Source organism: Squalius cephalus, assembly GCF_949319135.1.
Source record: "Squalius cephalus genome assembly, chromosome: 4".
NCBI lineage: Eukaryota > Metazoa > Chordata > Actinopteri > Cypriniformes > Leuciscidae > Squalius > Squalius cephalus.
This window is the reverse complement of record NC_137125.1, coordinates 43,362,466-43,376,611: the sequence shown is the minus strand read 5'-3', so window position 1 is coordinate 43,376,611 and position 14,146 is coordinate 43,362,466. Positions and strand designations below refer to the sequence as shown.

Below are 14,146 nucleotides of genomic sequence, written 5' to 3'. Positions count from 1 at the left end.
CCCTTTTGCTCTCTTGGATTCTCACACCCCTCGTCCTGGGACAGTGTACTACAGCGTGTGGAGTCCCGTAACCTGTGCTTGGATTGTATTATTACCTGACGGATCTGCAGCGGACTGGGTCTGTTTCCCGTGGACAGCAGTTTTTGCATTCGAGAGGAGGATCATGGTGCAGGGGACAGTGGGACAGTGGGAAAGGTGAGAGAGGGTCTCTGTATGAACTTTGCAGCCCAATGCCTCACAGTGCAGAAAGCTGTATATCTATCTAGCTCACTGCCAAGTTTCTTTCTCTCGTTTTCTTTTTCTTGCACACTCTGGATGTGGGCCATTCTCTCAGAGTTTCTAAGCCAGTAGTTCTCAAGTTTTGCTTCAGGATTTAGACTTTCTTGGACATCAAGTGCCAATCCATCTCAGAAGAATGAATATTTAATCTAGTTTGATTTGTATTTTCTTTTACTCTGTGTAGTTTGGTGCATGGTTTTTGAGGATGAAGCAATACTATGCAACCTATGTTAGCATGCATCTAATTTGGCTATAGCTTCAACAGAATGACTCTAATATGAATTGACTCTAAAATATTGTAGAGTTTGATTGGGTGCATAATGTTTTCTCATCCTTTAAAAGATGAGATCTTTCCCACTCACAGCGACCCAATAAAAACAGACCTGCGGCCCATTTTAGGGTCATGACCCTTAAGTTGAGAACCACTGGTCTAAGCTACTGCAATTTTGCGTTTTTAAAGTTCATTTTCTCAAACATCTACTGATTAGAACTGGTATAATTTGACCCAAGTTCATTTATTTGTTTAATGCATTTTTTGATTAGGTAATTGTGGAACAAAATCCGAGACTCAATCCACCATGTGCCTTTCCACTCCATTTAGTCTGACGGCTTCAATAGCCCTGCTAATGCAACTAAAATGCCTTGAACAAAATAATAGAGTGTGTCTGTGATGCCTCCAGTCTGATAGCTTATTCCTTCACGCACAGGCTTTTACACGCCCCTCGAAGTTGAACGGCACTCCGGCTTTAGTCGTACTGCCATAGATGAGCCGCATAAAGTCACTTCATCACTGCACGTTGGCGGCTTGCCTTTTTTTGACGCTGATAAGCCTCCACAAACAGCGTCCTTTCCGGCTTTTATTGTGAGCAAGCGAGTACTGAGAGTGTGCGTGTGGACATTTGCACTACAACAGATGTTTTGTGAGGACTCTCCTCCCAGTATCTTAAAAACATTCATCGCTGAAGCGTCATTTAAGGATGTTTGGCTCATCTCATGAATGGTCGCTATTGAACTTTGTGTTCATGTTTGATTTTGTGCATTCACCATTGCGCTACATGCAACAATTGCGTGAATTGTTTGGATTGGCGTCTCTCCATGTGTGCGCTAGTGTATTTTTGGACGCTTTTAAGAAATGTAGTTTAACTCTTAATTTATAGCCACACAGATAATCTCCTGTGAAGTGACCGTATGTAGAAACTGCTAACAAACAGCAGGGCTTGTAGAGAGAGCAAGAAGGAGAATTGGGTCGGCTCCTGTACCTTTACAATCCTTTAAAGTGCGCAATCCAGCTGCACACTCACCTCTCCGGTCGGCCTGCGCTTGTGAGATTACATTATCTGTATGCTGTATGCAAGTTGCTGTGTGGCAGACATCAAAAAAATATATAGCTTGAGTCACAGCGGTCGCACCTTCCTTTCTGTACGTGGGCACGAATAATCGCTCGTTCAATCAGATTCATTCATAAATCGCACAATCAGACGGCAGTGCAGCAATTCAAAAAGTCTTATCTGCCCCGTCCAGAGAACCAGAGTCCATGTAAAGTCATGTAAACTAACTGTGGTACAGAAGTGCTTGAGGTTACATGCTCGAACAGGACTGAGTTTGAGTGGTATGTGCAGAGTTCATGGCCACAAAGTTGTTTGATGAAAAATCTGACAGCTTTCCACTGCGTCTGATGCTTTCTGTGCTAACTTTGTATGCTAAGGGCTGCTTAGAAGTGTCTTTCGTGATGATATAAAGTTTTAGCACTACTGTATGTAAAAAATGCTTTATAGACTCTTGTGCACCCCAGAGAAGTTTGTTAAAGTCAGCGAACCCTTGCAGCTGCATTAATTTTGTGGACTGTCAGACTCGTTCCCTGCACATTAGAGATGGCAGTTGTGCAGTAAACCATTGCATTTGGATGGTTGTGGTTTCTGCACAGCTTGACAGTGCTGTCTGTTGGTTGAACAGAGACCCGCTAGTCGTAAATATTCCCTACTGATGTAACCTGACAAAGCCATAGCGGTTCTGCGCGAGATCATTGATTCCATATGCTATGTAGTTAGTTAGCACAGTATTTGGAATGACAGTTTTTATTTGGAGAGGAAGCTGTTCACCTGTCTGATGCTTCTGGATTTTGAATGCTTTTACAGTTTGGGATTAGTCCTGATTTCAAAGGATGAAGAGATAGTTAAAGCTTCTCAGGTGTTAGGAGATTTTATTTTCAATTCTGTTCTATTGGTCCAGGATTTACAACAACTCAATTTCAGGAGAATATGGAAGCCTGTTTAACGTCACATTGTGAGAAATAAAGTCACAATTACAGGAAATAAAGTAATTGTGACATATAAAGTCTCACTGTGAGATATTGAATCACAATTATGACATAAAAAGTCACATTGTGAGATATTAAGTCACAATCACAAGAAATAGTTACCTTGTGAGATATTAAGGGCCAGATTTACTAACCCTCTTTTGGCGTTAAACAACTACTGTCAGGATTTACTAAAGACACGCAGTGAAAAAATAGTGCTGAAAAGGCATGGACAGGGTTATTATTGTAGATGACCTAATTGCATATACTTTCGTAGGAGTTTCCCTTTCAGATGTAAAATTTATGGGAGGAGAGCATTTAAATGAATCAGGTGCTTTACAAAGGTTTGCGTTCGTCAATTTACTGGTATTTGCGGCGTTATTTACCGCCCCAAAAAAAGAATGTCTTAAACCAGAAGCAAATCTTCGCTGCTCTTGGTCATTACGGAAATGATCCGGCTGCGTCTGTGTTCTTTAATTTGCACGCCGTCAGTAGATAAAGCGCAGAACTTTCCACTCCCATCTGCGCTTTTTTGAAATTGCTCTCTCATGCTAATTTGCGCTGTTTAGTAAATCTGGCCCTATGTCACTATCATAAATTTCACAATCAAAAAAAAATAAAGTTGCAATCGAAGTGACGTGAAGGCCAAGTATGGTAACCCATGCTCGGAATTTGTCCTCTGCATTTAACTCATCCAAGTTAGTGCACTCACATTAGGAGCAGTGAGAAGTGAAAACACACACACACTGCAAACCATGGACACACACAAGCCCAGAGCAGTGGGCAGCCATTTTTGCTGTGGCGCCCAGGAAGCGATTGGGGGTTAGATGCCTTGCTCATGGGGATCTCAGTTGTTTCCTGCCGGTACTGAGAATCAAACTTGCGAACTACGGGTTACAAGTCCAACTCTCTAACCAGGCCACAACTGCCCCAAATTGTGACATACAGTCACATTGTACGATATTAAGTCACAGTCACAAGAAATGAAGTCACAATTGTGATATTTACAGTAAATTCACAATCACAAGAAATATAGTTGCAATTATGACCTATACAGTCACACTGTGAGATATTAACAATTATGACATTGACCCCTGGTTTCATTGACAAAGCTGAAGCCTATAGTCCCAGACTTAAATGCATGTTTTATATATTTTAAGATATGTCAGTGCAAGTTGCTTTCAGTTACAACAGCTCAAACATGCATTTAGTCTGGGACTATGGGCTTAAGCCTTGTCTGTGAAACCGGGGGATAAAGATACATAGGTAAAACCCTAATTTTACTTTCAGATAAGTGAGGATTTTAGTGATAATGGAGAAGTTACATCAATGAATTGGTGTCCTTGAGGGGAAACTCATCCACTCTCTTAAAAAATCTAGAACCTTCTGTCCTAAAGGCAGATTGTACTGTATTTTCACTGCAGTTCTCACCTTACTCTCTAGACCAGGGGTCACCAAACTCGGTCCTGGAGGGCCGCTGTCCTGCGGAGTTTAGTTCCAACCAGGTCCATCACACCTGCCTTAAAGTTTCTAGTATGCCTAGTGAGACCTTGTTTAGCTGGTTCAGATGTGTTTAATTGGGGTTGGAGCTAAACTCTGCAGGACAGCGGCCCTCCAGGACCGAGTTTGGTGACCCCTGCTCTAGACCACACACAGACATAAGTAAAAATGAGCAGTCTTGGTGTCTTTCACAAAGGTCAAGTTTGTTGTGAAACTTTGACCTCAATGTCAACTGCCATGTGTGACGTAACCTGCTAATAGTGTCAATTCACTGTCTTTGTACTCGTGGGAACAACGATGTGTGAAGATGCACTATAAATATATAAAAAAATAACAAGTTTGATTAATGCTGTTGCCTAGATGCTTAAGGTTATTCATATCACAGTCCACAGTTCACAGAGATAACACATAGAAGGTCTTGTCATAATCTACACGTTTTTTGATGAGAAACCTACTAAAAAGTCCAACTAAGCAAACTTACCGGAAAACTTAGCTGGTAAAGCTGGCTGAACAAGGAAGTCTTAATCCAAAACACTATAAATGATTATGGGCAGCTGGTGTTTGTCATTATTTACTTGTTCCAAACCAGTTTGACTTTCTTTCTTGAATATAGAACATACATCGTTCGTGAATAATGACCATGGCAGTGGCCTAAAATGACAAAAAAGCACCATAAAAGCATGATGGTTCCTATACATACGCATCTGTTATAATATAGTTTTCTGAAGACATACAACAGCTTTTTTTAAGGAACAGAGTGCAATACTGTTTAAAAGTTTGGGGTCAATGTTTTTGCACAAAGTCTCACCAAGACTGCATTTATTTTAAAGTCCGCGTGAACCGGAAGTTGCAAACGACTTTTCTCCAGTGTTGTGACGTATTTCCCAGTGAAACGGAATATTGAACAGAGGGCAGGGTTTTACTCTAGCGCTCCTCCTCTCCATCTCTCACTCATAGCAGACTAACGGCTTGAGGGGAGTGGTTAAGCGTTTCTCAACCCAAGCCGTCAAACCTACATCATCAGAGAAGGAACGCCATTCCAGACCCGGAAGTAACTTTTCAGACTTTGATTAAAGATTACGACGGCAAACAATGTTTTTCTGTGTATTAACTTGCACGGATTAATTTTTCACCACACGACTAGTAATATGCGCTAACAAAGTAAATAGGGTCAATTTTGATTTCAGTTGGACTTTAATCAGAAATTTTTATATTGTAAAATATTATTGCAATTTAAAACAACTGTTGTCTATTTTAAAATATTTTAAAATGTAATTTATTCCTGTGATGATAAAGCTGAATTTTCAGCATCGTTACTCCAGTCTTCAGTGTCACATGATCTAACTGAAATTAGTCTAATATGCTGATTTGCTGCTCAAGAAACATTTCTTATTATTATCAATGTTAAAAACAGTTGTGCTGCTTAATATTTTGTGGAAACTGAAATAAATCGTTTTTCAGGGTTCTAAATAGAAAGTTCAAAAGAACAGCATTTATTTGCGATTGAAATATTTTGTAACTTTATAATTTCAGTCACTTTTAATCAATTGTGTCATATTGCAACTCCTTTTTGGGACCTTCCATTATATGGAAGAACAACATGTACATCATGATACAATTATCATTCTTTTTACTGTACAGATTATTATTGTATTACTATTTTATTATTGTCCTCTGTTGAATTTAATCCTGAGACGAATAAACTTAAAAGAATAGCATTGTGCAGTACCCCAGTTCCTTAACCTTAAACAATTCTCTTTTATTTGAATAATACCTGTCTCCATCTGAGAGCTATTCATTTCTTAACCGGTGCTCAGCGGGCCTGCACAGCCATATCTGACAGGATAAATGCGGCGGATTATACAGGCGATTTTCAGCGAAGATTCAGCGATTACATTGACTCTGCTAACAGAACAGATCAAAATGATTATTCTGAATGTGTGTATATGCATATGTATGACGATACCGATCTCTCTCTTCCTCTGTCTTACAGATAAAAGGGAGAGAGCATATCAGCTAAATAAATTGGAGAACAAGCCCGTCTCAGGACATCAGTCCAAGGAAGAGGATCTGCCAGCAGAGAGATAAGAGGGGGAGGACAGGGAACGAAGAGAAAGTCAGAGGACGAGAGAGAGAGAGAATGGGATATTGCGGCATAGGCCTATGGATCTTCCTCTTGTCCCTGTCTCTCTCCCATCAAAACGCCACTGCAGAGGCTGAAGGTAGACTGCTGACTCATGCTTTATTTACATGCGATAGGGCCTCTTCAGTCCCCAGTGAACTGCCAATATCACGCCCTTCAATCAATCACACTCTGAAAAAGGTTGCAGGCAAGGTACAAAATGAACATTTGCCAAGCATTAAATGCTCAAGCAAAAAAAAAAAAACAAAAAAAAAATGTAGGTGAATAACTAAAAATGAGTGACTTTCAGAATAAGCAAGAATGACATCCAACCCTTTGCTTTTGGATGTGAACGATTTGAATTAAGTCAGGGGTGTCCGTTCCTGCTCCTGTAGGGCCACTGTCCTGCAAAGTTTAGCCTGCAACCCAAATTAAACATCTGAACCAGCTAATCAAGGTCTTACTAGGCATACTAGAAACTTCCAGGCAGGTGTGTTCCAGGTGTCCTTCCAGGCAAGGCAAAAAGAAAGAAAACTTCCAAAAGAATGAAAGAAACATTCTTAACATTTTGTTTTTAATTCACTTCATGATTTGACTAGCATCAAAAAAAGTTATTTGCATACTTTGAGATTTCTTTTACTTTCGCATTCTACAATTTCACATCAACAATAAGTTGATATGTATAGATGCTAGTTAATAAGTTGCAAATGCTGATGCATAACTATCCATTATGTTATTAAAGCGAGACAGTAGAAAGTAAAAAAGTTAACACGATTAAATAATTTATTGTTATTAGTTAATTAATTAATACTCAGTTTTAAATAATCATATTTCTTTTTATTTTTTAATGTATTAGTTGAACAATTAATCAGTTACTGAAATGTTGGTGCTTTTTGCCTATTCATTTTTATTTTATTTTGTTATTTTATCAGTTGAAAAATGAATCAGTTACTTCAATGTTGGTACTTTTTGCCTTTTTTTAATTATTTTTTTTTATCTTATTTAATTTTATTATTATTATTATTATTTTATTAGCTGAATAATTAATCAGTTACTTCAATGTTGGTGCTTTTTCGCCTAATTTATTTATTTATATGTAATTTAATTTTCTCTCTTTTTTCAATTTACTTATCTTATTGTTTTCTAGGACAAATAATCACGATATTAAAGAGATACTGTACTAATTGTACATGCATCTATCTGGCTGATAGGTTCCTGTCACTGTTCTGTCCCAAAAATATACATGTCCTTGATGAGCCCACAGTTCAAATCCTTACAAATTTCCAGTTGTATGAGATTCTTTATGCAATATTGTTTCAGGAAAGTTTACTTTTAATCATTACCATGTGTATCAGTTCACCTGAAGAGGCTGTACAGGTGGAGTTTTTTCCACATGTGTTCTGCTGAGTCAGCGGGTTCTGCTGCGGCACATATGCAGATCTCCTGCAGCTTGATCCCTCTGGTTTGAGCCTTTTAAGATAAATCATTGTACCCCTCTCTGATTTCCATCAGCTCAGAACTGTCTACAAAAAAATCAGTATGTGTGTTTCTGTTTCACCTTGAGCTGTGTGTGTGAGAGAACGAGAAAGAGCAAAAATGTGAAACATATTGCATTCACGCAGGATGGTTTTAGAGGAGTCTGTCAGGACCAATTACTGACTGAGGCACTAATGCCCTGAAACACTGTAATTTTCCACACCTCTTCAAAATGGCTGTTTGCAGTGACAGACACTTGACTATGAAATGGAAAGAATGTGCTTTCTGAGGTCACGTCCTTGTACTTTTCACCATCTCTTCCTGCTTTATGTCGAAACCCTGTTAAATGTAAAACATACCCAGTAATCAACCCTTTATCTGTAAATACAAAGGTAGTCACTTCTCATTGCCTTCAGGGCATTGTTGTCATGTTAGCCTGTCAGTCTGTTACAGTTGCTTTGAAAGTAAACAAATGTTTGCTTAATAACCTTATTTCTTTACTGACTTTATGACTCAGCACTGAATGCAGCTCTTTTATGTTGTATCGTGTTAAACTACATCGTCTTCACAGGCTGATGATTTTAATCTAGCAGCAGACGATTTTAGTGTAATCCTCTTTGCACACAACTGCACAGTCTGCAAGCTGCAGCTGAGATGTATCTAGAGATGTATCTAGAAAGTAAGACTGGAGAGATCTGCTTAAGCGCTGTATGCGATGAAGAGTCTCTCCTGACATGTGGCAGTGCTGTGTTGTGGCTCTTTTGAGGGTTGCAGGTATTACTGTGAATCCTATTGGATTTGAGATAGTGAGGGGCAGCAGGGAAACAATTATAATGATGGAGTGAACTCTGAATCAATCACTGAATTAATCAATGAAAAAACAAATGAATGAATGAATGAATCAATGAATGAATGAATGAATGAATGAAGGGATAGGGTTTGGTTCATGGTTTAATAGTTGATTGTATTATATAAAACGTTAAATGGCGTATACATGGCAGAACCCAATTTCACCAAATGCAACATGTTTCTGGATTAACATCTTTGTTGATCCTGGAACAATATTCCAATCAATGAATCAGATTTGAGGGACAAGTTTACAGTTTATGTCAAGTTTAGGCTTACAACAAGGGTTAGGTGCTTCTACATCAGTGTTATTCATCATTTCCCTCTTATTTTATGGATAACTTATGGGTAGGGTTCGGTTTAGGGATGGGGATAGGCTAAGACCAAATTTTCAGACAGGAATGTGGTTCCAGGGTCAACAAAATATGGCAAAATATACGGCAAGATGTGCCGTATACTGAAAGTTTTCACTGATGCCTGGACTGAGAGAACATCAGCCAAATCCACATTTTTCCAGTCTGTCTGTCCTCGTCTCTTCCACTGGTTGAATGCCTCTGGACCATCACCACTGACTGGACCGCTAAAGTTTACTTTTGATAAACTTCCCTATTGCACGAAAGCATTTTTCTTGCATAGAATGCTGTATGTGAGTGATAAATCACTACAGCCTGCAGTGTTTGTTCCCTTTTGATGTGGGTGGCACAGATTTTCCCAACTCTGTGCAGCAACTTTTCTGGAAATGAGACTTTTTATGTAGTTCCTGCCTGATGATCAATAACGCCATGGCGTTTAATGCACATACTATTGTTTCCAGAGCTCTATTGTGTTTTGATTTTATAATAGTGTCTGTCATCTTGTGGTTGTTTAGGGGGAAGAACATTTTCAGGGCATTCTTATGTGTGCTAGTTAGAGCCTTTGAAAAGCCTGGGGTGTACTTGTCTCCTTCGGTTTTTGTTGTAAAACTATCTTCTCTGATCTCTGAGATCTGGATGTACATTGTCCCCTACTATTAAGTCTAATCTAGTACTGATTAGCCTCATCTTTAGAGAGTTGTCAGACTTGACATCTGCAGTCCACTTTGTGCCAGCCGTGACAAGTGTCACAATGATTGTGCAATCACCTCACAAGCAAGGTCACATTTGCACCGATCAAAGACAGAAATAAATCATTATTTGGATCTATTTTCAGGATGCACACTACTGGAAAAGAAGCTCGGAAAACATCCTGAAAATGTTGGTCATATCAAACCATAACACAAGCATTGGATGACTGGACTTTAGGCTAATTATATTCTGATCAGGTCTAATTCTGTGTCTGTAGTTGCTGTTCCTGTTTAATGTGGTTTCTAAAGTGCAAATCACTAGGCATAAATTAAATAGCTCTGAAATCTGGTTTTTTTTCCTGAGACTACACTGCCATCTCATGGTGAATGCACACTTTGTGGCCGGGTGTGAACAAGAAAGCCTTGACGAGAGTGCGGTTGGACCCTTCAGTTATTATGGTTCAAAACTGAACTGAGAATGTTAATTCAGTCCCTGAAGTTTTATTAAAATGTGATGCAAGACTGCAATATTGTAAAACTGCAGTTAAATTCAGAGAAATTATTATGTTGATAGAATCGAATACTGTTTGCTTTAAATATTATTTAATTATACTTATCAATTTAACTTTTATTTTCATTGCTCCAATTTACCTTAAATTCGAAAACAAAGCCAAAGAACATCAGACTTGCAAAAGACAAAGCTTTTTGTTGGACTAATAAAATACCTCTGTTGTGTATGTGATCTTCTATGAATTGAAATCTTGCTATTGATTCGATTCAGCTTTCTGTGGGGTGTGTGTCCAATTCCTCTGAATTGTGCCCAACTTTCTTAATATGAACTCTTAGCCATCTTTATAACATTTTCTCAGTCATGGTAAAAGAGGAACATTTGTCAAAAATCAATCTCCCTTGTTCTTTTTCAGTATGCCGTACAGCCATGCCTGCTGATATTGTGTTCCTGGTGGATGATTCCTGGTCAGTGGGTCCGACCAGCTTCCAGCAGATCAAAGAGTTCATAGCGGACATCATCCGAGCATTCCAGGGAAGTGTGGTTGGACAGGAAGGCGTTCGCTTTGGAGTGACTGTCTATTCAGACTTGCCTAGGTCCGTATGCATATTGTATGCTGCATGTGTGAATACTATATGCTCGACCTTGTATCTTTGTAAGCATGAATAAACTGCTTGAATTTGTCCTTGTTCAGGATGCGCATAGCTGTGACGGATTATTCGACTCTGGAGGAAGTGCTCAGAGCCGTGGAGGAGTTGTCGTATGAGGGAGGCAGCAGCCGCACCGGCCTGGCATTGGAATTCCTCGTAGAGTCAGTGTTCAGTCCTTCTATCATCAGAGACAACTCCCCAAAGGTGTGACGCTTCAAACACAATCACTTCAAAACACCTTCTTCCTGCCTAACCCATCTGTGAGATAAAAAAGACCAACTTTACACTGCAAAGGTGGCACAGAAGCTGCATCTAAAGTGCTATATATATATATACAAAAGACGAGTTCACACACAACCAAAGCCACGTTGGAGCAACAATGGAGATTTTAAAATGGCTTTTATGCTGTCTTGCATATTACGCTAAATTTTAGGGCCTCTCAAGTTCACAATTAAAGATTCGAAACTGCTGCATGGTATGATACAATCACAGCCAATCAAAATATATTTGATGTTTATTGTACAGTTAGGAGGATCAGGATTATGGACCAATGGCATTTCAAAGTGGGTGGGGCTACACTCTTAAAAATAAAGGATCCAAATTTTTTTTTTTTTTTTTTTGCAGGGATGATGCCATAGAAGAACCATTTTTGGTTCACAAAACACCTTTCACTGAACAGTTATTAAAATAACCATTTTTTCTTAGTGTGAAGAACATTTTAAAAATCTAAAGAACCTTTTTCTACTATAAAGAACCTTTTGTGCAATGGAAAGGTTCCATGGATGTTAAAGTCACCATGAAATCAAAATGGACAATTCTTATTTTTTTTATGGTATATTGCAGTATTTATTATAAATGATTTATCCTTGCACATCATGATTTTTCAGTGTATGACATCAAAGTACCGCGAAAGCAATTCAAAAGCGCACTGTGTCGTCTGGACAAAATGAAGTCAAGCTCTAAATTTGTTCTTGTTTGAGAAGCCGTTTCACTCAGATATAGGGTACATCAAAATAAGGAAGAAAAGACAATCGCAACTTCCATTTAATCCCGACTTTTTCTTCATGGATCTATAGATTCCAATAAAGCACATTTATTTTTAAGAGTGTAGCTACCCAGCATGAAGGCACATAAATGGAAGCCAATCAAACGACAATGTCACGTTCCTACACACAGCTTGCATTGTTTGGCATTTTATGGCACCTCATTTGGTTAGGACACTAAATACAGAATACTGAACCGTAATCATATCTGAAATGAACTGAAATGCAAAATTTCCAAATGAAACATCCTGTCATATACACACAGAACAACCTTCTAATTATATCTCAAAAAGCTGCACCTGCAGTCACTTCATTGATTCTGTCAGGACATCACGTCCTGCGCTGCAGTGCACACACTCTGCTCCGCAGTGTCCCACCCATCCTAATTTAGGGCTTGATTAGGATTCCAAACTGCACATAACTGCTGGTCTTGCTGTGGAGCACCTGGTGTGAAGAAACGAGCAGGCATTTATAATGAACTGCAGAGATTTACCCCTTTTTAAAACTCTCTTTAACATACTGGGTAACACTATATTTTACAATGTCCTTGTTACATATGTTACATGTACTAGTAATAACAGTAAATTAGGCATAATTACATGCAACTAACCCTCAACCAAACCCTAATCCTACCCTAACTCTATAGTAAGTACATGTAGTTGCTTATTATTACTCAGTTCTTAAATATATAATTACACTGTAACAACGACACCTTAAAATAAAGTGTTACCACATACTGGCATACTAGTGTAAGGTGCATAAAGATGAACCCAGACTCAGCTCGGCCAATGCGGTGAACTTTAGGTGACCCAAGAGATGTTTCTTTTTCAGAATACTCATTTGTGAGTCAGTGTAAGCGACTTTGCAAGTTTGGATCTGCTGCGGTTGGGGAATTATGTATGCAATGAGATGATAATTCATGCTGTGTGCTTTCAAGGGCATCAGTATCAGCGTGATACTCTTAATGGCAGATTGAGTCCTTTAATACAAATTCACACTTTTGGGTGGATTTCATGAAAGCTGTTAAGACAGTTGTTCTCATTTTTGTTTCTTATTACTGTAATGTGAAAGATAAATATGTATTTCAGTTGTAAAGTATTTGATTTAAAACATTATTGTTTTTCTGTAATGCGGCATTATGGTAATGAGAATTCTTGTTGAAAATAATGGGAATAGTAAAAGTACTTGATGACTCATTACAGTAATGAAAATTGGAGTGTTAACAATGCTTAATTGTCCTAAAGAATGTCACAATGCAAAATAATAATAATTAAAATAGTCCTAAATGTAGGCCTTATTTTCTTTCCTGGTAGCACTTTATTTTACAGTCCTGTTTTACGTCTAAGTCTTATGTATTTATTAAAATAACTATTTACTAACACTAAACCTAACCTCAACCTCAAGTCCATATGTTACCTTATATTACTCAGTACTTAAGTACACTGTAAATGCACATACTGTAAAATAAAGTGCTACCTTTTTTCTTTGTGGTTAAATATAAGCAGGACCTTTCTCGATAGTCTTTGTGAGATTTACTCTTTAATATATTTTTGTACATCTTTGAAATTTAATGCCTGTGGCATGTCTAAGGGGGATCTACAAGTATGACCCAGTTTTATTACTTTGTGCGGTGACTGGCTTTATATTTCTGATGTTAGAAAAAGTCTCACAATAGACATGTATTTCACTCTAAAAATTACATGGAAGAAAGGAAAACTGTTTGTGGCACCATTTTAATTACAATTAAGCACATTTTTGAGTGTTCTTCAGGTTTTGTGAGATTCACCCTTTTGCATGTTGGGATATAAAGCATCACATTATGTTTGTTTTTTTTGGCATCAGATTGCTGTTCTGATCACTAATGGCCAATCGGATGATCCAGTGGACGGTCCAGCTAAAGCTGTTACAGACAGTGGAATTTCACTGTTTGCTGTGGGTGAGTTTTCAGACTTGGTGCTATTCATGCCAAATGTGTGTGTGTTTGTGTGTGCTTGTGTGCGTGCTTGTGTGTGTGCGCACTCCTTTATGTTTTGATGTGTGACTCAGAGTATAACTGTAGTGGAGTGATTTACACTGAATGGTAGTATTGGTGAACGTGCCAAGACATAAAACGTGTATGTTTGTGTGTGTCGGCCTTGTTTCCTTGACTTTCTGATGCTCTTTCTGTTTTGACGCCCAGAGTGCTGAAATAATTATGGCTCATTACCCGGTGGCCAACTAATTGCTGTAATTTTTCATCAAGCTCATTCCTCCTTGCTCCCCTTCAACACACACACACACACACACACACACACACACACACACACACACACACACACACACACACACACACACACACACACACACACACACACCGTGTCCTGCCTTTCTAATCAGTTTTCCCA

At 38.6% G+C, this 14,146-nt stretch overlaps 1 protein-coding gene across 1 annotated transcript in view; it reads left to right on the top strand.

Moving 5' to 3' along the window:
• col7a1l (collagen type VII alpha 1-like) overlaps positions 1-14,146 on the top strand; it is a 62,517-nt gene continuing 48,371 nt past the window's right edge. Inside the window, exons 1-5 of the mRNA XM_079868252.1 lie at positions 1-195; positions 6,069-6,297; positions 10,485-10,665; positions 10,764-10,923; positions 13,605-13,698. Coding sequence (XP_079724378.1) covers positions 6,216-6,297; positions 10,485-10,665; positions 10,764-10,923; positions 13,605-13,698 — 517 coding nt within the window. The 5' untranslated portion in view covers positions 1-195; positions 6,069-6,215. The remainder of the gene's footprint in view (positions 196-6,068; positions 6,298-10,484; positions 10,666-10,763; positions 10,924-13,604; positions 13,699-14,146) is intronic.